This window comes from Catharus ustulatus, chromosome 14 (assembly GCF_009819885.2).
Source record: "Catharus ustulatus isolate bCatUst1 chromosome 14, bCatUst1.pri.v2, whole genome shotgun sequence".
Taxonomy (NCBI): domain Eukaryota; kingdom Metazoa; phylum Chordata; class Aves; order Passeriformes; family Turdidae; genus Catharus; species Catharus ustulatus.
Genome location: NC_046234.1, coordinates 11094392 through 11119698, shown reverse-complemented (window position 1 = coordinate 11119698; position 25307 = coordinate 11094392). Strand labels below are relative to the sequence as shown.

The window sequence follows — 25307 nt, the reverse complement described above, 5'->3', positions numbered from 1 at the left end:
GACATTTAATAGTGATCCATTTGGTTTTCATGTTTTCCTTATCCTCTAAATCAGAGTAGAGAATAACTGCACGCAGCATTCAAAATATGTAAGTCCAAACAATGCTTCTCTTTTGACATGACCATATAGTAATATCTCTGTATTAAAGCACCATTTCTTTATAAGAAAGTTTTCAGCTTGGCTATTTGATTATAAATTCTCAGTTATAGACTAGTAATTTTCATTATTTTAGCAAATTATTGTGAAGCTACACATCTGGAAGCATAAATAAAAACAATGACTTCAGAATTTTGAAGTGTATAGAACTACACTGAGCTTTCATGAATAATATAACATACTGACTGTAAGCAGCTGTAGACCATAGCAATTTAGATTTAATTTAGGTAATCTCTGGGTTGACCTTCTTCAAAAACTGGCTGCAGTAGGCAATGTAAACACATTATTGTCTGTCTCATAGTGAATTCTAGATGCCAGCTGCATCCTCATAACATTTTATTTTGTCTCCTATGAAAATTGTGGATAAAAAGATAATATGAGCTATGATGTTATTTGTTCTTAAGTTTAAAGTGCTATTTATTTTGCATAGATATCTTCTTGCTTTATGAGATATTAATTTGCATTTTTCTGCAGATAGTGTTTCTGTGACTTTAGTGACCTCCCTCTGACTCAAAAGCTGGGTTTTGTAAAAATGTTTTAACATTAAAACTTTTACTGCAGAGAATTCAGACTGCTACTGGACGTAACCAAGTCATTTCAATTGCGTAAAAATCAGCACATGCCTCAGAGCATAGCAAAAACCATTCATTGCATTTCTTTGAAGTGAAGCTATGCAGATTTGCACAGGTGAAGATTTGACCTAATGTGTTTAAAAATAATTTATTTATGTGTCCATTTCAAACAACAGAATTGTAACACAGGGATAAGAACTTGTACAAAACTGTTCTTATAAGAGATGAAAATATCTGCCATTTTTTGATATTCAAATGTGCTCTTTTTTCTAAATCCCAGATAGGTAATCTTTTGTACTCCACATGAATAATGGATGCTATTTAAAATGTTTGCTTAAGAACAATGAGTTCATTGTATCAATAATGAGAAGTTCTGCTGTGGACCACTTTGTAATATTTTGATTGTCATGATTTACACCACTCTGGAGGTCAAATGGTAGAACTTCACTTAATTACTGTATTTAACCTACAGTCATTACTGAAGGTGGGGAGGGAATACATTTTTGCTCAGTTCTGCAACATCTGTCACAATGGGGATTCTTGAGAACTACTTTAAACAAATAATTGCAGATTATTACAGTAGAGTGGAGGGAAATGGGGAGGCTTCAGTGGGCATTTTGCTAGAAAATTGAGAATTAGCTTCAGTTTTATCACTTGGGGTGTGTTTATGGGAGTTACAGTAAGAAGAATTGCAGCCTCAATTGTCGCACAGAGACCTAGAGTCTAGAAGCAACAAAAGTGGAAATTGCTGTGTCACAAGGGAAACTGGTGAACTAATAAAAATGATGTTCTAATGATTTCTGTGTGATCCCTCAGGGATTTTTTAGGGACATATTTGTTAAAGAAACCTGAAAACAGTTGCATTTCCCTGGTTTCATTTTTTTAAAGACCGTGCTGTACAGAATATTCCTTCGTGCAGTGTCTTCTTCTCAAGTTACTATTCATAGTCTTTTTCTCATTTCCTTTCCAGGAATTTGTACTTTATTCTGTGATAACATAGGCTCTTTAACATAAGCAAAAATGTATATTTTCTTTTCCGCCTGACAGAATTAAAGCTCAGAAAAAATAACTTAAAATCAAGTGGAACCTGAGAAGGAGTGGGAAATGTTGAGTGAAACAGAAATTGTTAAAATTCATGTTGGATCAAGCTAAAAAATGTTACTTTTTCTGCAAGAAATCTGGTCCATGCTATCTCAAGTCTAACTTTTAGTTTAATCTTTGTTCAGTTTTGAAATGAGTGTCTTTAACTTTCATTTCAAAAAATATTTCTTCTTCCTTTTTTTTAAGCCTGAGTTACAGTTTTAGTTTGGCCTGCATTAATTTATCATTCTGGCTCCTTTTTCTCCTAAAGGTCTGTTCTTTCCAACGAATGTAATGTCTAACTTTTCCATGGTTTTTTTTGTTTTCTGTTCACTGTAATCTCGTTCCCATGCCATTTCCATACTGTTGTATAGTGATGATTGTGCATTATCTTTGTAGACGTCTTAAACATTGTTTTGTTGGTGTGAATGAGACATGCTTTCCCTTTGCCCCATGTGTTTTGTTAGGAATTATTATCAGTGACTTGCCAGAACCATGTCTATTTGTGTGGATCTACCCAAGAGGCTTGGGTGGTGGGTATAGGTTCTAGCCAGACATAAAAACCACCAGGCAATGAGCAGTCAGGTTGGCTTGCTGTCATATTTCTTGCCTGTTACTTTCCGGACAAGCAACCTAAGTTATGTTATTTTTGTCTTGCCTCATACAGAAGATGAATGGCACCACAGGAGTCAAATGAAGCCATGGTAAAAAGTTGCATTTTCTAGTGGTGAGCATGTTTTTGCAGATGGAGTAGATCACCTAGACAAAATGAAGTGTTAAGACTCTTATCTCTTAGTGCTGGTGGCATGTATTGTTCATTCTCACACCAGCCCTTACAAATACCAGGATGAAAATCCTTTTAAAACTGAGACCTTTTCCATCATCATATTCACTTTTCAAAGCAAAAAACCCTAAGCAACAGGAAAGAGACTCCAAAATCCATTAAGCTACATAACAAATAATTGCTCTGCCAGGAAATTAAACTTGTTCTGTATTCCTTGTGGAGAATGGAGAGGTTGATGTCTCTACCATCAGCTGTGGCTCTGATCATAGAGGACTACTGCATGCTATTGTGTTCTAGCAGCCAGTTCTACCAATGTTATAAGAAGGCCACTTCCAAGCCTCTGGTCTTTTTAGATAAGTCAAACTGCAAGGTAATCATTTTTTCTTATGAAGTTAGTAGAAATATGTAGTTTAAAAGGCAAGTCACTGTACATTGGAGTCTTGTTTTCTAATGGTGCCTGGAAGAGGCTTTATGCATGAACTGTGCTTGTTTCACTAATTGGATTGTTACATTCTGATGCTGTGAGTTGCTTTGACAATACCCAGTGGAGCCTCTGCATTTTGTGAGCAAGGGTGCAATCATGGTGCATCAGTTTCACCACAACTGTAGCTGTTTTAAAACCATCACATTTGCTGACCATTCAATAAAGGTCATTCTGTTTGTTACAGAGCAAGCCAGCCAGAAAAGAATTATATGGCTTCTGGCCAAAAAAAAAAAAAAGGGCACCATGGAACACCATGGAAATCTCTTCTCTTTAAAGATGTCACCTTTTTTTTTCTTTTTTTTTTCTTGGGATTCTATCCAAATAAATGAAGTGTATTATTCATGTGGCTTTTCAGAGAAAGAATATTTGAAATAGCCATTTAGCAATACATCACTGAGGTCAATATGTGTATGTCAGATGCAGGTGTTACAGTTTTATTTACTACGCAGTGTAGAGGGATGCAGCCTGATCCATCAAAGTAAGGAAGCTGGCTTCCACCACATTCCACTTGAGTGTGGAACAACTGCTTTAATGCAGTCTGAGTGCTGCTACATCACAGTCTTCATCTCCCACCTTTCTTTGTACTGGGAATGTTATTCTGGAACACTTGGGAGAAAAGGCACAATTTTGGTCTTCAAATGCCAAGTGAAAATTTAAGTCATTCTTTCAAAGACAGCTGCTGGTGCAGAACCTCCCTGAGTATTTCAAAGCAATCCCATGGCACTGGAGTGTTAAAGCTGGGTCCAGAAGTGTTTGAAGGTCATGCTCAGTGTTGTTGCTCTGAGAAACTATGTAAAGGACACAGGAACTGAAGCTTCAGTAGGGAATGAAATCTTTCTCAAATTGTCAGTAATGTATTTTGTTTAACAGGAAAGTCTTTGAAGAGAATACAGATAATAGGAAGGAACAGTTTCCCATGCCACACCAGATGTGCAGCTCCATTCAGAATTCCTAGAGGAGTTAGTATGTCCAGTGTATTAGACTTTTCCATACTTGGCCATGAATTGATCTCTGTGACTTTCTAAAATGGGATAATTTGGATTCAAATTTACCCTTTCTACCTTCTTTGGACAGTATATTTTATATATTTTAGATTTGGAATGGCAAAGAGTCTTTCCTGTCATTCAGGTTTAGATGTTTAGAGCTAAACTGAGTATTTTTGTAAACTCTTCCTGGAATAATACACACCAATCTCTTTGGTAATATAGCTAGAATAATTGCAAATAATCTCTGCATTCCCGCAAAAATTCCACATGGCTTTAGCTGAAGCAGATTTAGGCTAATATCAATTTTCAATGTTTTAAAACTCTTGACAGGCAATGGGCAAGATCTAGAACATACACAGTTTAGCTCTCTTCCTGCTTCACTCCCAAGGTGTTATAGTTCCAGGATGTAAGAGGGAGAATAAAATACTACTATATGTGGAAAATGAGGTGGGAGTACTATGTAGAAGGCTGAGGAATTAAAAAGTCAAGTTATTTCTCTTTTGCCATTAGGGATAGATAATGTGATAAATCCACTCGTCTCCAGAGTCCTGAGTAAAGAGGACGTTTGGGAGTGTGCTTAGGATAGCCTGAAGGTCTGATTTATCCCAGAGTACCTGGAGCACTGATGTAACAAAATCAATGGGGGTTTAGAAGGGATGTGCTTCACTGCATGCCCATAGGACCATGGTCTCAGTGCTCTGTGTTTCACAACGCCTTTATCTGGATTCTCCCTCAACTCCACATCATCCAAAGTGACAGAGGTAATCACAATGCAGAAGTAAATGGAGTAGAAGCCATGAAGTGTAGCGGAGGAGAATAGTGCTATTCCTGAAAGATAGGAGTGAAGACAACAGGACTTCCATTACAGGAGAGACAAAAGGGATATCCAAAGAGCGAGGACAAAGATGCAAAGTGTAGACCTTTTAAAACAGGGACAAAACTTCTGCTGCATTTAAAAGAATATAAAGAAAAGGGATCAATGAAGTGATGGGGCATGCTCAAAACAGTGAGCAAGAATATCTGGCACAGAGAACTGAGACCTTAATGGGAGCTGTTAAACATAGCAGTACAGCTGGAGTGTGATTCTAGGCCTCTTTTACACTATTTTACATAGCACAGTCATAATCCATTGTTCAAAGAGTGTACTTTATAAATGTTTGTGCTTTTATTGGCCTTTTTTTTTTTTTAGAAGCATAGAACTTTTTGCTATAAAAAGAAAGATGTTGGCTTGATATTTCACTGCAGGGAGAGTGTAGGTTAGTATTGAGTACTATCAGGAGGGACCAGCTCCCTGGAGTTAGCACAGGCATCATATTTTGAGCTTAGGACATCTGTACATTAATAATTAGTAAGGTTAGATGGAAATTTCTTATTGAAGTCAACTCCATTTGCTTGCAGGCGTGACCGACCTGATTTTAGTTTGTATTTCATACCTGCACAGAGGTAACTACAGTGGCAGGAAGTGTTAAAGAAATCTTACTTAGTTTACTTAGGGGTAAAAAACAGAAGTCAACAAGAAGTGTCACCCTATTGCAGGGGGGCAGTGATAGAATGAGAACCTTTTGGTTTAAAGTATTGATTTGTACAAAACACAACTTTTCTACTCTTCATACCAGGGCCCTCCATTGTTCTGTAATCTTGCTTTGCTGGAATGACTACAGTAATGGTAAACTGGGAGATCAAAACTATCAGCGCTGGGGTCTCCAGCTGTGTATGTCAGTAAATGTGTATTTTCTCCTTCATATTAGATAATGCTAAAGTTCTTGCATATTTTAATTTGATAACCATTGTAGTTTGCTAACCATGCAGTCAATCAGATTTGTGAGGCTTTGTATTCATGGAAGAGTAGTCATGCATCAGTATAGTATCAAAGCAAATGGAATAAAACAGTTCTTTTGTTTCACTGAATATCAGATTGAATATTCAAATAATATATAAGTATTTTAAATAATAATAAGCACTTGGCAGCATAATTGTGTGTAAAGCCCAACATAATTGGAATACTCAGCCTGTCTGGTCTCAAGGACGTGTTTGCTACAGCTGCCTAATTTTACAAAGCAATTCTGAGAAAACATTAAGAACAATTGAGTTTGAACCTATGAAAACAGGGGCTGTGTGGTTTGCATGCAGCCTCTTCCTTGTAATAGTCAATCTACTGCTCTGCAGCCTTGGAGGGGAATTTTCTATCTTCCTTTTCTACTTCAAGCTAACAATTGATAGTCTGTCTCAGATATGTGTACATCCCATTTAGTCAGACGGTCCTTATCTGTACACTTGTTGAACATGTTGCAGTGAAATAACTAATTAACAGCATATTCTGTAGAGAATTCTGTGCCACTTTTTAAGCAGGCCACAGAGTACGTATCCTGAGATGCAGATATCCTATTTTGGTTTCCAAAGGCACACAGGACAGGTCTTTCAGAGATATTCAGGATTTCAACATACAGAGAATGACATTGTGAAAAGCAATGTGTGGCTTTGGAGCTATGTGTGTCATTGAAGGCAGTGGAATGCAGATACCTCACCTGCTGAGGTTCTTCAGCATCTGCATCTTAATTGTCTCTGATAACCTGCTACCACCACCCTACTCAAATCACTTCTGGAAATTAAAGACAGATATCTGTGGAAGTGTTACCTCTGCTGTACTGTGAAGTGAACCCGTTTCTGAGAGAATCATAGGCAAATGTCTAAGCTGTTTCAAGTTCTCTGGTTATTGCCATTTCTAGATCATTTAACAGAATCTTTAATATTTACCGTGCACACATGCAAGGACAAGACTTTTTTTTTTCTACATTTATTTATCATATAAAACTAGGAAACACAGTTTTACATGTTCAGTAGCATCATGGATAGATATGAGTCTGTAGTTCAGCAGCAATTAACAAACATCTAGAGGACATGGATTCATGAAGAATGCATGACCTTTTGCTGATACTGTTCCGTGGTGATCCAGCAGTGCACAGTTCCATTATGCTAATTTTTGGACGAATTTTGAGGGCATATGCATGTCTGTCAAAAGGTTCTCAGTATGCAGGACCAGATTTTGCCCAAGGTGATTGTAAAGTAGGGCTGAGCTTCTGCTGACGTTGCCTCTGAAGTCATATTGGTTACCTGAGCCCAGTTTCTCTGTGAAGCCTGTCATACTGGTATTTCCAAATGACAATTATCAGAGCAGTAAATTAGAAAGCTTCCTCCCATATCTAAGAGACGTTACCTTTTTTTTCTTTTTCTTTTTGTACATATCTTGTGCTGTAGAGAAGTCTGGATCTGAAGCCCAGACCTTGCTGATTTGTGGAGCCAGCTCCAAGAATGCCTCTCTGCTTCCTTCCCCAACAGAGTGCATGGAAACTTGGAGAGATGAAGCCAGAGCTAAATGTTTGAATCACATCCCTGTCTCTGTTTAGTGGATCTTTATGCTGAAATGTTTGCACGTTTCTGTATAATCCAGCCTAATATTTCATGTGAGCTGCCTTCCTGAGCTAAATCAGGAACAGCATGTGCTGTAAGTGCCCAGAGGTCTGACACACATCTGGGGTTTCTTCCCCCATCTGAGCTTACTGTCTCCAACCCCTGTATTTAGAAGGAGAAAAATAAAACACAGCAGCCAAAAAATATTCTCTGTATTAGTAGAGAAGGGATATCTGATGCTAAATTTCTGATTTTTGGTGCAATGAAAATATTCCAGACTTCTAATAGCCAAATGGTATTACAAGGTTAAATAAGAAGAGCAAGACATTGTTTCCCCTTTAGTCTGTTTCTTGAATAGCATGTAAAGCCAAAGGGATTTCCTGACTGGCAGGCAGTGGAAAGTCTCTAATCTGCAGGTTACATGAACCTGTTGTGTGTCACCACCCAGCAGAATAACGCAGGTTCTTTTTGAGACAGAGAATTACGCTGCAAGAAGGAGAGAGTTACGTCACTGATACAGAGCACTGAGCCAGTCCATCCTCATTCTGCAAACTCATCTGTATGAAGTGTTCTGAAATGTTACCCCCAAGCTTTGTGCTGGCTCAGGTGTTGCCTGTTGATGCCATGTGGATTCTCCAGTACCTCTGTAAATGTCATCCATCAGGAGGAATCAGTATAAAGTAGATCAGATCATACATCCAGTGCTCTGGTCAATGCAGGTGAACCATGTTTGTATGTTCAAGTTCAATTCAGACCAAATTACCGAGTCTTAGCAGGTATACAGACTGATTTAGAATTAATATGAGGCCTTGTGATTAACAAATACATTGTTGTTATGAAGAGAAATGTACTGAAAAAATGTAAGAAATAGTGATATAGGAAAGTTCCAAATCGCAACTTATTAGCAAGGACGAGGCAGAAATAGCCAGCTGAGTGACAAAAATGAAACACATATGCAGACTGTGAATATGGATCCATAAATTATCATTTGTATTACCATAAAAACTCATTTAAATTTCAGAATACTTTTAAGCTTGGTAGTCACCCTTTGATTTTTTTTTCCTTTTTTCTTTTTTCTTTTTTTTTTGTGTTCAGAATAAATAAAAGGAAATTAACTTATGGGTTGAGATATGAAACACATTCCAGCTGCAAGGGCAGTTAAAATGCTGGCTACTATAGGGTGAGATGTTGATGAAGAGAGACTTTGAAAAGCTGATAGCATCTGTTAATGAAAATTCTCAGAGGCATAAGATCTGTTTACTCAGGTAGTTTGAAAACTGAAAGTGTAGATAAAGGTTAGGAAGTGGAATAAATATTTTTCTAGCATTATTGACTGAAGGTCAGATAGAAAGAATAATTTTTGTATGTCTGAAGACAATTCAACTAGCATTATTTTTTTCCAAGGCGTTTATCTGAGGTGAATCCAGGGTTTTTTTGTGATGAATATGTATTTCAATTCATAGTCTGATTACCATAATCTTCTGTGATTGTTTCTTCAAAGGAGCAATATTTATCACTTCTTAAACTCAGCAGTTCAAACATGTTTTTAAGAAAAGGCAGACAGCAATACTCTTGCACACTCATGCTAAATACCCTGATGTATGGTGATGAAGAGTTAACTTGTGTTACCAATATTTTTAAGTTTACAGCTTACTTTGAGATTATGTTTTTCACTCTTTGAATATATGAAGCCAAGTTTTAGGTATTTTCAAAATCCTCTGCTGTTGATAATTAAGTTTCCTTTTTCCAGAATATTTATGGCCTTTAACAGAATAAAGGCAGTGATTCTCTCATTTGGCTGAAAAAGTTATTTAAGCTTTAAAATAATCCATTTTTATTTCCTTTCTCAGATGATAATTCCACACAATACTTTCCTTTTAAACTCTATTTGTAATTGTATCACAATTATGCAACTTCACCTAGAATAATAAATAATGGTTTCCGTCAGTATCCCAGCTCACTGGCAGCTTGTAGCTATTCAGTTTGCTCTAGTAAAAAAGAGAAAAATGTATTCTGAAATGCCATATGGATGGAATGTGACTTTATATGGAATGTAAAGACAGGTTGCCATTTCTAGACTGATAATTGTTAACTCTGTGATTCCTAATTAGGATCCCTTTTTCTGAGATAAATATGTAAACACAACAAGATACACATTTTTAACAAGCAGTAAATCAGCCTCATCGGTTGAGTGTTGGTCAACACATTGGGATTTTTCTTCTGGTTTAGTTTTTCAGTTGCAGATAGAGGTTGTGAATGATACCTGATGATGATGTTTTACACAGCTTTGTTCTTTTATGTTCTTTCTTCCATTGGTTTCCATGCATGTTTCAAACACAGAAAAATTACACAGAATCTCTCTCTCCCTGACTAGAAAGAGAGTATAAGAGACTGTCATCCAAATGTGCCTGAAGTTAAGGACAGGTGAAGTGCATTTGGGCTTCATTGTGCTCACCATGATATCAGGAGGAGATACTTTCTATCCATAGTGACTAGATCTGTTTTTTTCAGTAACCTATCCACAGGGGTAATGAAAAAAACAAATAAACAAACAAAACTTCTCTGGTGGGTCTGAAGGAAATGGTTGGTAATACCTTGGTTTCTTCTATTTTTACCCAAAGAAACTTCTGATTATATCATTCCAAAGCTTTTCAGCTGAAGGCTGGTCTATTGCAAGCAGCAAAGATTCTTGCTTGTTCCATGCCAGAGTCAGTAAGTGAGGCTGCAAAACCCTGGTTGTGAGCTAGAAGAGCTCAAAGGTGAAGACAAGGGAAAGCCTCTACAGAAAGCTGCATCTTGGCAAGGCTGTGCTAAAGTTATGGTGTTAGCTTCCTGATACCAGTAGGATGCAGGATGCTCAGCAAATGGTTTATTCTGGATTTGCTGATGGCATTTGAAGCGTGTCCTTACTGGAGAATTCAGGGCACTCAGAGAAATTGGTGTCGGTGATAAATATCATAGGAATTTAACTCCATAGATTTGTATCTGTGTATCTGACTGCATATGTAACAGTACTGTGCTTACTGCCTGGTTTTAGGGTTTGAGATCTGCTGGACAAAGCCCTGGACCCTGTAGAGCTTCCATGGCAAAGGATCTGTACTTAGGCATTTTAATTATTTTTTTGTAATTCAGATATTCTAAAGCTTGGAAGCTAATTACTTTTAATGCTAATGTAGTTTTACAATTTTGCCATTTGTATGTAAAAAGTTTTACCTTTGAGAGAGCTCTCCACTACTCCTAGGCCCATGTGTCCCAGATCTCAGCACTGTCTGGTGACAAAGTGCCCTCACAACTCTGGTAGCATCCGTATCAGTTTCCTCAACATCAGTACGTGGAGGATACCCTACAGCCCATATCACTGGACAGCACAATGCTCTTCACCTTCTATCACCTCTCAAAATTCATTATTCCTTTTTCTGATTTTCAGTGCTAATTCTGCCTTCTCCACACAATTGTTCATGTGTTATATTTTCCTCAAGTGGAGTCTACTCTGGTGATGAAGTGCTTCCATCTTCTGTTGCCAGTCTGTATCCAGAAGCTGTTCACTCAATTAGTATTCCTTTGAACATTATTTAAATAAAGATTTGCATAGCAAAGCTAAAACTAGAACACAGCTCTTTTTGATAAACTTTGGATCATATCCTTGTACTGAGGTATCCCTATCTGTCCTGCACCAGCAGATTTGCCCACAACATTGTGAAAGTCATATGAATAAGTCCCCCTGTGGAAGTGACAGCATTGCTTACGGCATCTTTTTGTCTTGTCCTTGGTTATTGAACTCTTTGATCCCTTTCTACATTGCTCTCATTTTACACTGGCACAGCTTCATTCAAAAACAACATAGTTGCACTGACCTAAAACTTGAGTGAAATGAGAGGCGAGTTAGACACAAGGTTGTTATGAAAGAATAGATCAAGGTGAAATGGATTCAGAAATATCTATTTAGGGGGAAAAAATGGTATTTTACTTGAATTCAGCAGCTCTGAATTTCTGCAGTTTTAGCTGTATCCTATCCCTGACAAATATGAACCAGATGGTTCCTGTAAATTCTCCTTTAGAGCCAGGCAAGTTCATGTTCACTCAACCAAGCTGTCATACCTATTTCTGTATATTTCTCTGTTTATGGATGACAAGTTGCAGTAGTGTAGTGTATGTACAGGGGAAACTAGAGGTTTACAGAACAGAAAAGGCATAAATTTAAAAAAAAAAAATAGAGTGCATTTGCTACTTGATCTAGGAGGTTGTCTGCTACCAGAGTAGTGGGGTGTAACACTTTACATGTTGGTTGCCAGTTAGAAGTGCTCAGGTCAAAAGCAGATGGACTGCACTTACTCTATTTTATTTAATAATTTGAACGTAAGTGTGTTAGGCTGAAAGAGCATCCCAGAGTCCTCATCATTTGCTGAATTGCTTCCTGGTGCCTCGTTTAGTAGTTTATGAAGTTGTTAGATAGACCTGGCTTACGCAAAGCATACTTGCCCCACAGACATGCTGGGATTTTGGATGATGGGGAATTTTGGGGTTGGCTAATTGTTTTTTCACTTGTGCCTAACATGTTGATCTGTTTGCTTACAAATTAGTGTTAGGTTCAGTGCCAAACACACAGAATATCCAAATATATCTCAACCTACCAACCTCTGGTACACTTCAAGTGTAAGCTGACATCATAGAAATTGTATTTGTCATGGGGAATCACTAGCCTGGATGGTCTCCTTTTTGGCGAGTTCATTGTGCCCTTGACAAATACAACTCAACACTTAAATCCCTGGAGTTCACTCATGGTCCAGAAGTGTAGATCTCAGTATCATGTCCCAGATACATAGTTCAAAACACAAGCGTTCAGATCACAGCCAATGTTCATTCAGGTGGCACAAGCATGCTGCATGTCAGGAAAATATACCCTTCATAGACCATTGGTACTCAGCAAGGCAAAAGGGAGAGCAAGTGCTCTTTTACTTCTGTAGGAGGCTAAAGGTCCAAGGTCTTAGCAAGAACATTCAGGAAAAGAAATTTACGTAAGTGATAACATTTTTCAGTAAGTGCTTTGGTGCCAATTGCAAAGGCTCGTGTGGTACTACAGATGTTCTAGTCTGATAATTTAGTCATGTCACATTAATGATTGCTGTTACTTAAACAAGAATGAGTTCAGTGATGTAATACATACATTTTCATATGGCTGAGCAAACTGCTGACATGAATTTTGCCAGTGTGGGTGTGGGTGTGGAAGAAGTTTTGTGAGCTTTCAGAGATGCAAAAGAATGAAATGTCCTTCTTCACTTGCGTTAGCAGGGTCAGTGGAGAGATAGATGCTTTTATCAAAGGAATGATTGGAAAGACAGGCACAGACTTTACTTCCCTGGCAGAAGTAGGAAGATACTGGTTGAATTTGTTTCTTAGTCCAGCTTCAGGGAGGATTGGCCAGAATGTAATTCCATCTGTGTTGCTTAAAGTACAGAGATAACATTGCAACAAATAAGATTTTCTCTGCTTTACAAGAAATTTATTTGGAATGTTTTGCTTCTTTGCAAGCTTCAGTCTGCAAAACTCAAAATACTTGCTTCAGCTGACTAAGAGGCAAGCTGGGCACTTGTTTTGTTCTAGTTTTATTACTGTATTTACCTTCAGCACAGTAATTTTGCAGGCTATTTAGATGAGGGCTAGTTCTTTGAATTCATCAATATTTTAAGAATAAGCCAGACAATGGCATATTTGAATGTTAAGGCCTTTTAGTGGTGCAGATCAGATTGACTTGTGAGATTGCACTCAGAGATGATAAGAGCAATCTCTGTGTTACGTGACCTGGCAAGTATGGCCCCAGCCATGATGTGACCAGACTATTCCTGAATCTGTAATGGCAGCTTGTTAATGACATAGTGCAGAGAAGGAATGTGGTGCCTTCATATGTACTAACCTCAGAAACAGTGCTTCCAGAAAAATACCTCCCTTTCATCCTACTATTTTTCACATCCAAGGTATGACTGAAAAAAAGATTGAAAGATCACATTGGGGTCTAAATAAATTTTTGTTGTGGTCTGTATTGATGTTAATGACTACAGAATGGGCAGACACTGAATTTTGGTGATGATATTATGCACCTTCTTTCAGGATAATCCCATTGCTGTCATCTTCTAGGAAGATGACAGTTTTTCTTGCCCTAACTAATATTTTTGGCTGACTTGATGGAAGTAGTAGGAACTGGCGAAAGTATTGATGAAAGTCCTTCCTGCATGACTTCTCCACAGACCTGTGGTGAATTATCAGTTCTTTAGTCTTTTGGAGTAAATGTGAGGCACACCAGACAAAGACTTCAGAATGGAGATAGTTGCCTTGGCTGGCTGTTCCCTCGTCCTTTAGGGGGAGCAAGATGAGAGGTACCTGCAGGAGTTCTGCACCTCCAGGGTGCTCAGGGGTGAGGATTTCTTGAGGAGCTTGCACAGGTGTGTGTCCTGAGGGCAGGGTATGGAAAAGCACCATGTGCAGGCATGGTCACTGGCAGTGCACACAACATGGAAAATAATGTCCCTGTCCAGGGAAGTGCAGTGCTCCCAAAATGGCAGAGCTTGCATTGTTATGCTAAAGAGGAATAAAAGTTCATATTTCAAGATAAAATGGTCCTTTTAGTTAAACAATCATGCTGCTTATGCAACAGCTCTTTTAACGGCAAAGTACAGCTGGAGCCTGGAACATGTTGTTTACAGGAATACCACATAATGGGTAACGATGTAAAATGCAGTAAATGGTGCTGAAAGCATTAGACATGGGGAGAGACCTGAGACTGGAACAGTGAGGATGCAGGTGCTGCCTTTCTGAGAGCAGGGGGTTTAAACCAGGCTTTAGTAAACCAGGAGAGTGGGCTCTGTAAAGGTCATCGGGGACAGGTCTAACAAGCTGCTGCAGGAAGGGCAAATGGGCAAGGATGGGAGAGGGCCCAAGAGAGAGGAGCTGGCACAGCACAGAAGGTGCCCATAGGGAGGATTTCAAGAACTGGCAAGGGTAGAGGGGACTATGATTGTAAAGATTTGATGTGACAAGGAGAGATAGGAGACCGAGAAGACAGAAATTACAAAGCTCTGAAACTTTTCAGTTTTAGTTTACTGTAATTGTATTTTCATGCATAGGAGAAAGGCTGCTGAGTAATCTTGCTATTCTCTTTCTTGAAATGGAAACTACTGACTAATACACATGCACACGAAAATACACATATACTCACACCCACACAAACATACAATTGCACAAAATTAGGAAAATTCTCCAACTTTCTTCTGAGATGTTTGACAAAGCAAATTCTGACTCAGTGTTAGCTGAAGCATGGCAGTTAACCAATGGCATCTTCACTCCAGCATATTCATTTTCCTTCTTTCCTTGAGATAGTTCACAAGCTTTCTATGTGTCATTAGCAAAAAATAGAACTACAGATAAGTTTGTTTTTTCTGGCAGATATGTCAGTTTTTCATAATATTTTGAACTAATTTGTTCAAACTGGAGTAAAAAATCCTGGACTTATGGACTGTTGTTGTTTACAGGAAGCTCAAGGTTCATACTTAGATGTTATACAAATGATGAAACAAAGTTGTAAATATTTATTACTTAGTGGAATCGTGTCTGTTCAAAAGCACATCTTCGTACACAGCATTTGTAAATCCCCATTAGTGGTATTTATGTTTCCACATAAAAATTCCTCATTTGCAGCCAACAAAGTATCTTAGGCTTAGATCTTCGTGCTACATGTAATGCAATCACAATGCTGCCACAGACATCACAACCATTTTTGTAAAATATGATGTTAAGGAAGACTGAGTTCATTGTACTATACATATGTAAATGCCTCTCTTTCAGTAGTCTCAGAGGAAAGAAGATGCCAGAAAGAATTCTCAACCAGTGTTCATATTAATTGTCACCACCTTTCATGGGATAGTAAAGTGCATTCATACAAAGGAAAGCATTAAGAATCAAGGAGGCTGCACAGGGAAAGTGAGGGCATTTGAGTGAGACCTAAGGAAGTCACACGGTAAATTATGATAATCTAATTGTAATCCAGAAAATCATTCTTCCCTTGTTTGTGTCTGTAATGAGGTAATGGTGCAGCTCCTCTGGCTTCAGACAGCCACTACAGATTTACAGCAGGTGTGCAAGATCAGGCTGCAGCACAAGTTCTTTGTTATTCTTGTACCTCTACAAGGATGTCTGAGTTCAGCTATTGGTGTACTCCACAGCAGTGAACATGTTGTTCCTCTGTAGCTCAAACTCCTTTCAGTTTCAGAGAACTGGTTATCACAAAGCACGATTAATTGGTTGTTGATCCTGTATGTTTATGTGGTTGTGTGTAACCTTTTTAAATCTGGCTGTGGATAAGAAATCCACAGTATGACTAAATAACTGGACTGAAAGTTTTGCAAGTAAATAATCTGGTCAGAAACAGCACTCACATAGATATGCTTCACTACAATAAAACTCTGAAAACCACTGGGTGTGCTTGAGGTAGATGACCTCTGTCTTTGCTTGGCATCTGCTCATAATTGAAACAATTAGAACTATGCACAAAATTACAGTAATTTCACGCGTATAAGGCGCACCCTTTTGACTAAAATTCTGTTTTGAACCCGGAAGTGTGCCTTGTACCCCGGAGTACCTTATATGGACACAGTTTGGAAATTTACCAACACCTGGTAGTGCACCTTATACTTCGGTGCACCTTATAGTCGTGAAATTACTGTAAATTTCCTGAATGAAAACAGGTTCCTAGCTACATACTAAAATAAAGAGTTGCAAAACAATATTTGATGATTCCTACACAAGCATGACTTGAAAGAGGTTCTGTCTTTAGTTCCACCAATCTTCACTTAGGGACCTGACTTGGGTTCTGCTTTTTGCCGAGGCACAGCTGTTCACGAGAAATTGAAATGCTGCTTGCTTCTGTAGTTTCCTACTGTGTAGTCCTTGGTCATTCTGTGCTGCTTCTCTCCTGCACTGAGGATGCTAAATGAGTTGGTATTACCTTAAGGAACGCATTGAAAGTGTGCTTAATTTTGCTAGACTCCACATTTAAGAACATTTTTTGAAATCAAAGTGAGTATCAGTGAAGTGCTGTCTTGTGGTTGTGGCTCCAATGACCGTACAATGACTTAATTGACATTCCTGTGCAGTGCTTGGATCCCTGCCAGTTAATGACCCATTGCTGCAGTCTGCACAGGCAGATCTCCCCTTTTGTCCCACTCCTCAGGCTGATGGACTTCTGCCCAAGTAATGGCTGCAGGATCTTATTCTCAGCTGGCACAGACCTCAGCATGACCATAAACATCCCTGAGAGGATCATAATATGGTAGATTGGACAGATTCTGATATGCCTTGCAGTAATATACCACCAAGAGGTTCTGCTGAAGTCAGTGACTTTGCCAGTGGCATAGCTGAAAGAAGAAACTGGTCCCTATGCTGTTGTTTTCTCAAGCAGTGAAGCACTTGCAGGCTCTCAGCTAGTCTGTGTCCTTTTACATGATGCAAGTTTTTGTGAACCCTTTGTCAAACATTCAAAATCGGGGTTTTTTTTGTTCTGCTTTTAAATGGTTGTATTGTCTCTTCCCCCACAGGATTTTCCATTCTTCAGGCCATTATGGAAGCAGCAGTACAGAACAACTGGCAAGTGACAGCCAGATCTGTAGGAAGCATAAAAGATGTTCAAGAGTTCAGAAGAATTATAGAGGAGATGGACAGGCGACAAGAAAAAAGATACTTAATTGACTGTGAAGTAGACAGAATCAACACCATTTTGGAACAGGTATCTGCTTTTCAGAAATTGTGGTCTCTCTGTGACAGACATCATTAATATTTCCAGAACTGCTTATTTCTAGAGATTATTAAGTATCCTTTGAGATGTAAGTCCCAAATGCTGACCAGTTGCCTAGTAAAATTAAAATGCCACAGTGATGCTCATACTTGGTGGCAGAACTTACATGTAATCTACTAGGAAACATCACTGTGATATTTTTTCCCAAATGTTAACAATTAATTGTTTTTATGTAGGTAAGGAACCTAAAACCTCAGCTGACAGAGTAATATTACTGGAATCAAGGCTGCTTGTAAGGATTGCAAGACAGGTGCAGTTTTTTAAGTGGAACATGAAACGAGAAATAAAAGGCTAGTGAAGTATCACAGAATCATCTTAAAGAATTCCCAGAAGGAAATCCTGCTAATGAAAAATTCAGCTGGTAGTCCAAACAATTCATTAGTACATTTTGGTACATAAAGCCCTCCCCTCAGCACAGTCATTGCTGTTGACAGGCTTAAAATGTGGGTGATGGAGTCTAAAGCACCTTTGTGGGGGAAGATGCATTTGGAGTGACTGTTTTGCTCTTGCATGGCTTTTCCAGTGTTTGCTTTGTGAACCCTCTGGCCATCCCAGGGTGCTACCCATTATGCCTGTGTCACTGGTTGGGCTGTGCAATGTGCTTGAAGAGGTGTAGTAACAGATACAAATTGTTGGAACAGATGCAGGACAGCTCCCTGCTGGCTGGGCTCACAGTAAAGCTGGTGCTGGTGTGACACCAAATCTGTGCTGCTTGGTTATTCACAGGCATGTGGGAATTGACTTGCATTAAGACTGAAAAACCCTCTGATTACTGCCACTTTGTAAATTTAACTGTGGGTTCGTAGTATGGAATAGATTAAGAGTAACTTTTAAATTTCATGAAGCATTAGCATATCTCTTAGAAATGTATTGGAAACTACGGACAAACTGACCTTGCTGCCATAAACCCTGGGAAACAAGAAAAATATATTCACTGCGTTCCTTCTCAAAATATTCAGTTCCTATCAAGCCTTGAGGTTTATCACTGAGGGTCAGTCTGTGGAGACAGCCAGGTGCCATAGCTGCTACTTACAGAGCAAGGAAAGAGGTGCTTAAGAGAACAGGGCACAGACTTGCTGGTCCCTAACTCTGACAGCTGGTATGGTTGTGACGCTAATACACAACATTGCATTTTACACTGTATTTTTAGGCAATATGGTGAGTACTCTCTTTAGGGAAATTCATACTGGAAAGTGTAAGAAACTTCTCTATTTTTTTTTTCTTTCGTTTGCTCATGTTCTTGGAAAAGATGCAAAACACCATACCTACCCACAGCCCACTCTTCTGAAAATGCTGCAGGAGAGCACTCCTGAGCCAAGCTTAAAGAACATTTTGGGCCCACTCTCAGCTGAGAAGCAAGCCTTTTGTTTGATCTGACTTCATTTACATTTGTTCCCATTTTTCTTCAATTGTCCAAGTAAGAGAAAAAAAAAGTCGAAGTATTTCAGTGCCTGAAAAAAAAGCTGTATGCCAAGCAAACCATATAGCAAAAAAATTGACGACTCTTTTCTTCTGCTGCTATTCTAAATTCAACTCCAGTGAAGTTTAAATTCTGTTAAAATGTATGATTTGGTCTTCTGTCAGTGTGATTAGCATCTGTTAAGTAAAAATTTGCTACTGGGGCCTCCAGGTTTCCCCAAACTCTACAGCACATGCTGGTGCCCCTGATACTAAAAATGTCTTCTGTCAACAGTTTCCAGTGGGTTTTTAATTGGACACTGGAAAGTAGTGACTTAAATTTCTTCAGGGAAAGTCAGTAATGGTGGATGGACCCTAGGTCGATGGCTGAACAATTATTGTTTGTAGGCTTTTCCTTCCATCTCTCCTGCTTACCCTGTTATCTTCTCATTAGTTAAAAGTTTTCACAAACGTGTCATATTTAAATCCATCCATCCCATTTGCTCAAGGGAGTGGAGAGTTGTCTTTTTTTTAGCCAAGTGTGTTTGCTGATAGCATATTATTGAGGGGAGAGATAAGTCTGGATTTGCATATTTAAAATCTAGCGTTTTATTACAGTTTAAGAAGCCAATTTGGTGCTATGTGTGGAGTCTAGGAAGGCTGCTCAGCTGAGAAGCAGTAACATCTGAGCCTGTTACCACTTGCTGATGCACATTTGCAGATGGGTTTGTTTTTCCCAGGGAGAACAAAAGGAAACCAAGACACTCTACCTCTCTGGACTGCTGTGTCAGAATACTGATGGACAAACTGTGTGCCATAGAGGGCTGGTATAGGCTGCCTCAACCCAGCTCCCTCTCCATCCCTCTCCCTTTTTTGGCCTCCTAGGAGCAGAACTCCAAAGGTCAACCCTACCATCAGCTTCTGGGAGTGATGCCTCCCTCCAGAGAAGGGGTTTATGTGGTTACTGTGTGGCACCTGCCATTTCTTTCTCTGAGTCAGCAGCAGCATTTGCCAGTGACCCTGGATTTCAGAGGCTTAAATAGAACTTATTCAAGAAGAAAAGTCATAGCAGAAATAAACAGACTGTAAACCACTAAACAGTCTACACACGCACGGAGTTTACTATCAGACTTTTGGGCTCTTGGCCAGCCCATTCAGCAAGCTTGTCAGTGCTCTGCTCCAGGAGCCATGTATCATGGCTTTGTGTTAGTGCTTGGATTCAGTAAGAGTGACCTCTTTTCCTGTGTCAGGCTGGTCAGTGTGTGCACTTTTCTTCCTTTGATCCTTTTTTCAATCATTTCAGAGCAGGGTATACATCTCTTCCAAAAATTCAGGCTCATCCAAAGACAATTACGTCTGGGGATTTTCTTCTGAGACTTCAGGTCATTCTGGAATATTCTGTACCTTCCTCCAGCAATGTACAGACATGTGAGTCAGTGACCTTGAGTATTCCATGTGCCTTTAGCATATGGCCCATGTGTATGTCCCTACATTTCCAAGACCTGTAACCTGTCATATGAAGTATTTCTGTTCTCAGGGCTGTCTGGTACCTGATCTTCCCAGCTGTAAATATAAGGTCAGGGAAAGAGGGCACCTCAGCTCCTGCTCTGCCTTAGTTACCTGTTTTGTGCCAAATTTCATACTGCTGGCTGATGTGTTTTCATTCCCTATTCAGAAGATTCTGTAATGGGCCTTGTATTTTGTCCTGGAGGTGGACACCCTTCCCAAACCTCTTCAGCTGTAGAACAGAGGGAAGCAGAGAAGTCAGTAGTCATTCTGTAAGTTCCATCTGTTTGTTCACTTGCCCTGTAGTTCTATAACCACTGAGCATGTGGATCTATATCCCCCTTGCACAAAACTATATCCAATTCAATCATCTACTGGCCTCTCAGGCATACAGACAGCGACACTTATATCATGCAAAATTCATAAACTCCCCACACTTCTTGTCCCTTGATGGTAAAATATTCTGTATTTCTTCACAGATAGATACAATTTTTTTTTTCATAAACAGAAGAACATTTTCTTCTGGGAGCTAACAGTAAGCCTTAGCCTGTTTGACCATGTTTTTAAAGACATGTTTTTGAGATAAGAAATATGTTTTTCTTATTCCCAGGATAATAAGCTGTATTTCAGACTAGAGTGGCTTTATGTCCACTTAGAAGAAAATCTCCTGCGGGCAAATGAGGAGAAAGAAACTCCATTCAGGATCAAAATGATGAAACTTTACAAAAGACCTGTTTATTCCAGAGACTGCATGCTTTTATCAAAAGGACACTATCTCCAAACATATTCATGAAGGTTAGGCTCCAAGCCAGTGTCTGTATTAAGTGAAGGCATCTCACAAAGCAAAAGCAATATTACAGTAGAGAATGCAGAACCCAAAGTTTTACAATGACAACTTAAAGTGAAACATCTCTAGGATTAAGAAGGGTAGTCTGATGGACTGAACTCTGTGCTGTGCACACGCTGTGACAATCTTGGAGTCTGAAGTTTTGAGATTAGGATGGAGGTGTGCAGGTTTTCAGTACAGCCCCAGCTGCCTCTGCAGAGCTGCTCAGATCTCAGAGTGAGCTCACTGCACAGCAGCTTTCACATTTAGGGTGTCATAAGAATAAACACAGGACTGCAGTGTTGGGTCGACAAACAGTCATTAAAAATAACAATGGGGGAAAAAATTAATTGAAAAAATTCAAAATCATTGTCGTACAAACGTCCTGGTTTATCTGTTCCATTATAAACAGATGGTCTGCTGGGGGTTTTCCTGTGTTCTCCATAGCAATTTAAAATACAATTGCCTACGAGTCCACTTGAGGGACACTTGAAGCAGAGCTATGAGCAGCTTCAGCTTCTGCTTTGCTTTGCAGCCCGGCAATGCCATGTCCTCTGAAGGCACTGCACTGCTGGGAGCAGACCCTCCAGAGCAGTGTGCCCGTCGCCTTCTCCGGGGCTCAGGGTCACAGCCTTGTCACAGGCTGATTTTGTCCTCTCTTTGGAGCTGTGTGGAGCTGTGGGGTTCAGTTGAGGCCCCAGGAGAGTATGTGCTTTGTAGACTGTTGTGTAACATCACTCTGAAACTGGTACAGTTCATTTTTACATTTCCAATGAACTAGAAACTTAAAATTTAGGACGTTTCTCCATTAGATGCCCATGAGTATTGTTGAAACCAGGATGTAAAGCATAATGAAAGGTCACTTTTTCCTTTCACACCCAGGGAGCTTCAGCAGGTCACAAGTCTGTATGGGCACATGGGGAGGAAAGGGAAATTACTTAGGCCAGGCAACCTCAGGACATAGCCAGCAGAAGAGTAAGAATGGGCATGAGTCAAAAGTGACAGCTGTATCTGCCTTAAAAGGCCTGCTTCTGTCAACTGTGAAACTCATAAAGATCAGGAGATGAATTGCCAAAGCAGAGAGAGTAATGTTTTGGGTTAATTGCCCCACATACAGCACATTTCACACATACCTGAGGAAAGAATTTCTAGCTTGTAAAAAGGAATGTCTCTCCAAAGCCATCATCCAGATTTCATAAAACAAGCCAGGACCTAAATGACAGGAATTTGTCAGAGCATTATTAGTCATCCTGCAGAATGAATGAAGTAATGGCACACAAAGCTTTAAGTGTTCAAAAGATATTAAAGCATAGTTTTAAATGTGTCTGATCAGTAGTAATAATAATTAATACCAGGAACACCTCACTGTAAATGTGGAAACTGCTGTACGCTGAAGATTGCTGCCAAGCAACTCTTGTTTCTTGTGCCAGGGCATATGAACCTGAAGTCACCATTAGAGTTTTTATTTTTCTGTGATTGCAGCAGTAACTCATGTTTAATGATAATTCATGGGATATAAATGCACACACCAATGCACACACAGGCATCTGCTTTTAATACTTTGCATACTTTTACCACAATATTTGTAGTATGCAGTTATGTTGTTACAGCTGTATTTATATGGCAACCTCTGCATTGCCATTAAATGTACAGAGAACCAAAGTCTTTGTTTAGTTATACTGTTGCAAATAGAGAGTCAACCATTATCCTGGAGATGATATTTCAATGGATATCATTGTGCTCATACAGAGATTATATTTGCTTTGAACTTCAGTTAATAGGTAGCCATGAAAGCTCAATTTGCTGCATAGTTCACCTTTCTGTGCTTTTCAGTGCACAGAAATGGTGCATGTGTTTGCCCTGAGCCCTCTGAGGGTCTCACTCACTGTTTAGCCTGTGTCCACACTGTCTGAGCTGCTCAAATTGTTACCCTTGTGGACAAGTCTCAGGTGCAGAGGTCCTGAGGGCCATTGGCCCTCACCTTTCCCTGTTGCATTTGGTGGGCTTTGGGAGCAGATCTATTCATGGATGCTTCTTATGCCATATCTGGACTGGAGGAGAGGATTTGGTCTTTCATTAGCTCTACAGGTATTTTTCAAAAACAACATTCACAAGAAGTGTTTTAAAGACACAGAGTATTTGAGGGAAAGAGAGCTGTCTGTAATTTGTTCATCATGTGATCCCCTGAGTTTTTGTCTTTCCCTATTTTTCCATCTCTCCATCTCTAATAGCTTTGGGAATCTTCTAAGGTTCTTCTAAGCTCCTGACTGATTTTGAAACCACTCTCTCACTCATCTCTTCCAGGTTTTAAAAATCAGTTTGTGTATAAGTTGCTTTGTTTCAGTCCTGGCATTTAAATGTGGTTCTTTCTTCTTATACATAAAGGATAACCTCTTTCATCTTAGCAGACATTACCTTAATTTCTGCATCTGTCTCTCGAATAGTTTAATGCTTGAAACTCTGCTTCTAACCAAAGCCTTTCCTTAATTAGTTTCCAAGGCAACCAACCATCTTGGCAACAATTCAGATGAACTAACTGCAGGGAGAGGAAGGAAACACACTATCAAAATGAATAGCAATAGCACAGTACCACTGTGCAAACAGGCGTTGTGCATCACCAGAGACAGCACGGGAGTTCTGGTGTCTCATCAGTTCATTTACAAGGGAAGAAGTCCCAGCTCAGTAGAAGAAAAGCTGCACGAGAGTGTGTGTCTTTTTTTCACAGCTCACTAAGCTGGGATTAATGTCTTCAGCGTGGCATGAATCACATATCTAGGGGAGGAGGAGAACCGCTGGGGCTTTTCAGGGCCCCTCATGGACCAAGGTGTTCCCATAGAGCACAGTTACCCTGCGGTTCAGACAGCAAGATTCTCAGAATGGGGAGCACCCTGCTCAGCTTTCTGAGCCCAGCTGCTGGTGGTGCAGTCTGGAACACCTGACAGTTCATAGCTACAGTCCAGATGTGAGGTGCAGGGCTGTGATCCAGAGCTGGGGAGTGTTTGCTCCAGCTCCAGGTGGGTTTGGATCAGGCCATTCTCTGGCACACAGTACCATCCCAGTGCAGTCTCTCACTGCTGTCATTTTACATTCATGTGGGATTCCTATCTCTTATCCCACCCTCTTACCTGTTCAATTCCACCTACCTCTGGGGAGAAGATTTAAGACATCAGGGAGAGCCTGAGCTCAATTTGTAGACAATCAGGCCCTATCAATCAACTCAACTCAAATACAAACTTACCCACAGTATCCCACCAGTGAGCTGGAAAGCAGCATAATAATTTTAGTGAGAACTAATGTTCCCTGGCTTTAAAAAAGCCCATGTTACTAAATTAAATTTGCTCGTGTCACACCATAGGCATGCATGTGGAGGTATAACGGTGCATGTATTACTGGAAGCTCTTTCTTCCAAAATGTGTAATAAATAAAATTATCATATGGACCCTAAAAAATGCCCTAAGTATCTTCTATCCTGAGAAAATGCATGCAAAGAATCAGAAAAGAAAAACATGTCTGTATCTCTGCTACCTTATATGAGTAAAACAGTCACCTCTGCTGCATAAACTAAATCTAATGGAAATAACTTAACTCTTCATAATCTTTTTCAGGTCATGGTTTATGCACCAAGTTATATGGGAATATTGCAGAGTGCTGCTTATAGTGAAGCAGAATAAACCTTTCAGACTCCTTGAAAGCACTGAAAAAAGCAAATTGAGTGCAATTCCAGTCACAGTAAAATGCTATTTATAATAAAAAAAATAAGAAAAAGTAACCTTGTCTTTCCTAGAGGAGATTGCACTGACTTTTTTTTCTTAATTTTGTAGGGCATTTGAAAAGCAAATTAAATGCTTAAAAAGGGGGAAAAAAAGAGAAAAAAAAGAATGGCTACTATTCAGTATTTTTGGTCTGCTTGAAGGCAGTGCTCTGCAGTATAAAACCTCTTCCAAAAAATTCTCGTGTGAGCACTGGGACTGAATTACTGCGACACTTCTGGGTTATATCCAAATAATAGTTTGAAGTGATCCTGACATGCAGTAATAGTTTATATAAGCAGAATTCTTTTTCCAAGGACTCTTCCAATTCCTGGGAATAACACTGGGATTTTACTCTGACATGTAGGTGGGAAGTATGGAGAAAATGTGAAATATTAGTGTTTTTAAAATGAAAACTGTGTGACTCAGTTTACTCAATTTCTTCCTTTCTTCCCCCAGTGGATATAGATCTTTTTATGTTTTGAGCAGCTAAGGCTGAAGAATTTTTTTTAATGGG

General features: G+C 39.4%; 1 protein-coding gene across 6 annotated transcripts in view; it reads left to right on the top strand.

The window, feature by feature from the left end:
* The window catches only part of GRIA3 (glutamate ionotropic receptor AMPA type subunit 3), a 145234-nt gene that overhangs the window by 47026 nt on the left and 72901 nt on the right, over positions 1-25307 (top strand). For all 6 annotated transcript variants that reach the window (XM_033072266.2, XM_033072265.2, XM_033072264.2 and 3 more), the window contains exon 4: positions 17055-17242. In XM_033072266.2, coding sequence (XP_032928157.1) covers positions 17055-17242 — 188 coding nt within the window. The remainder of the gene's footprint in view (positions 1-17054; positions 17243-25307) is intronic.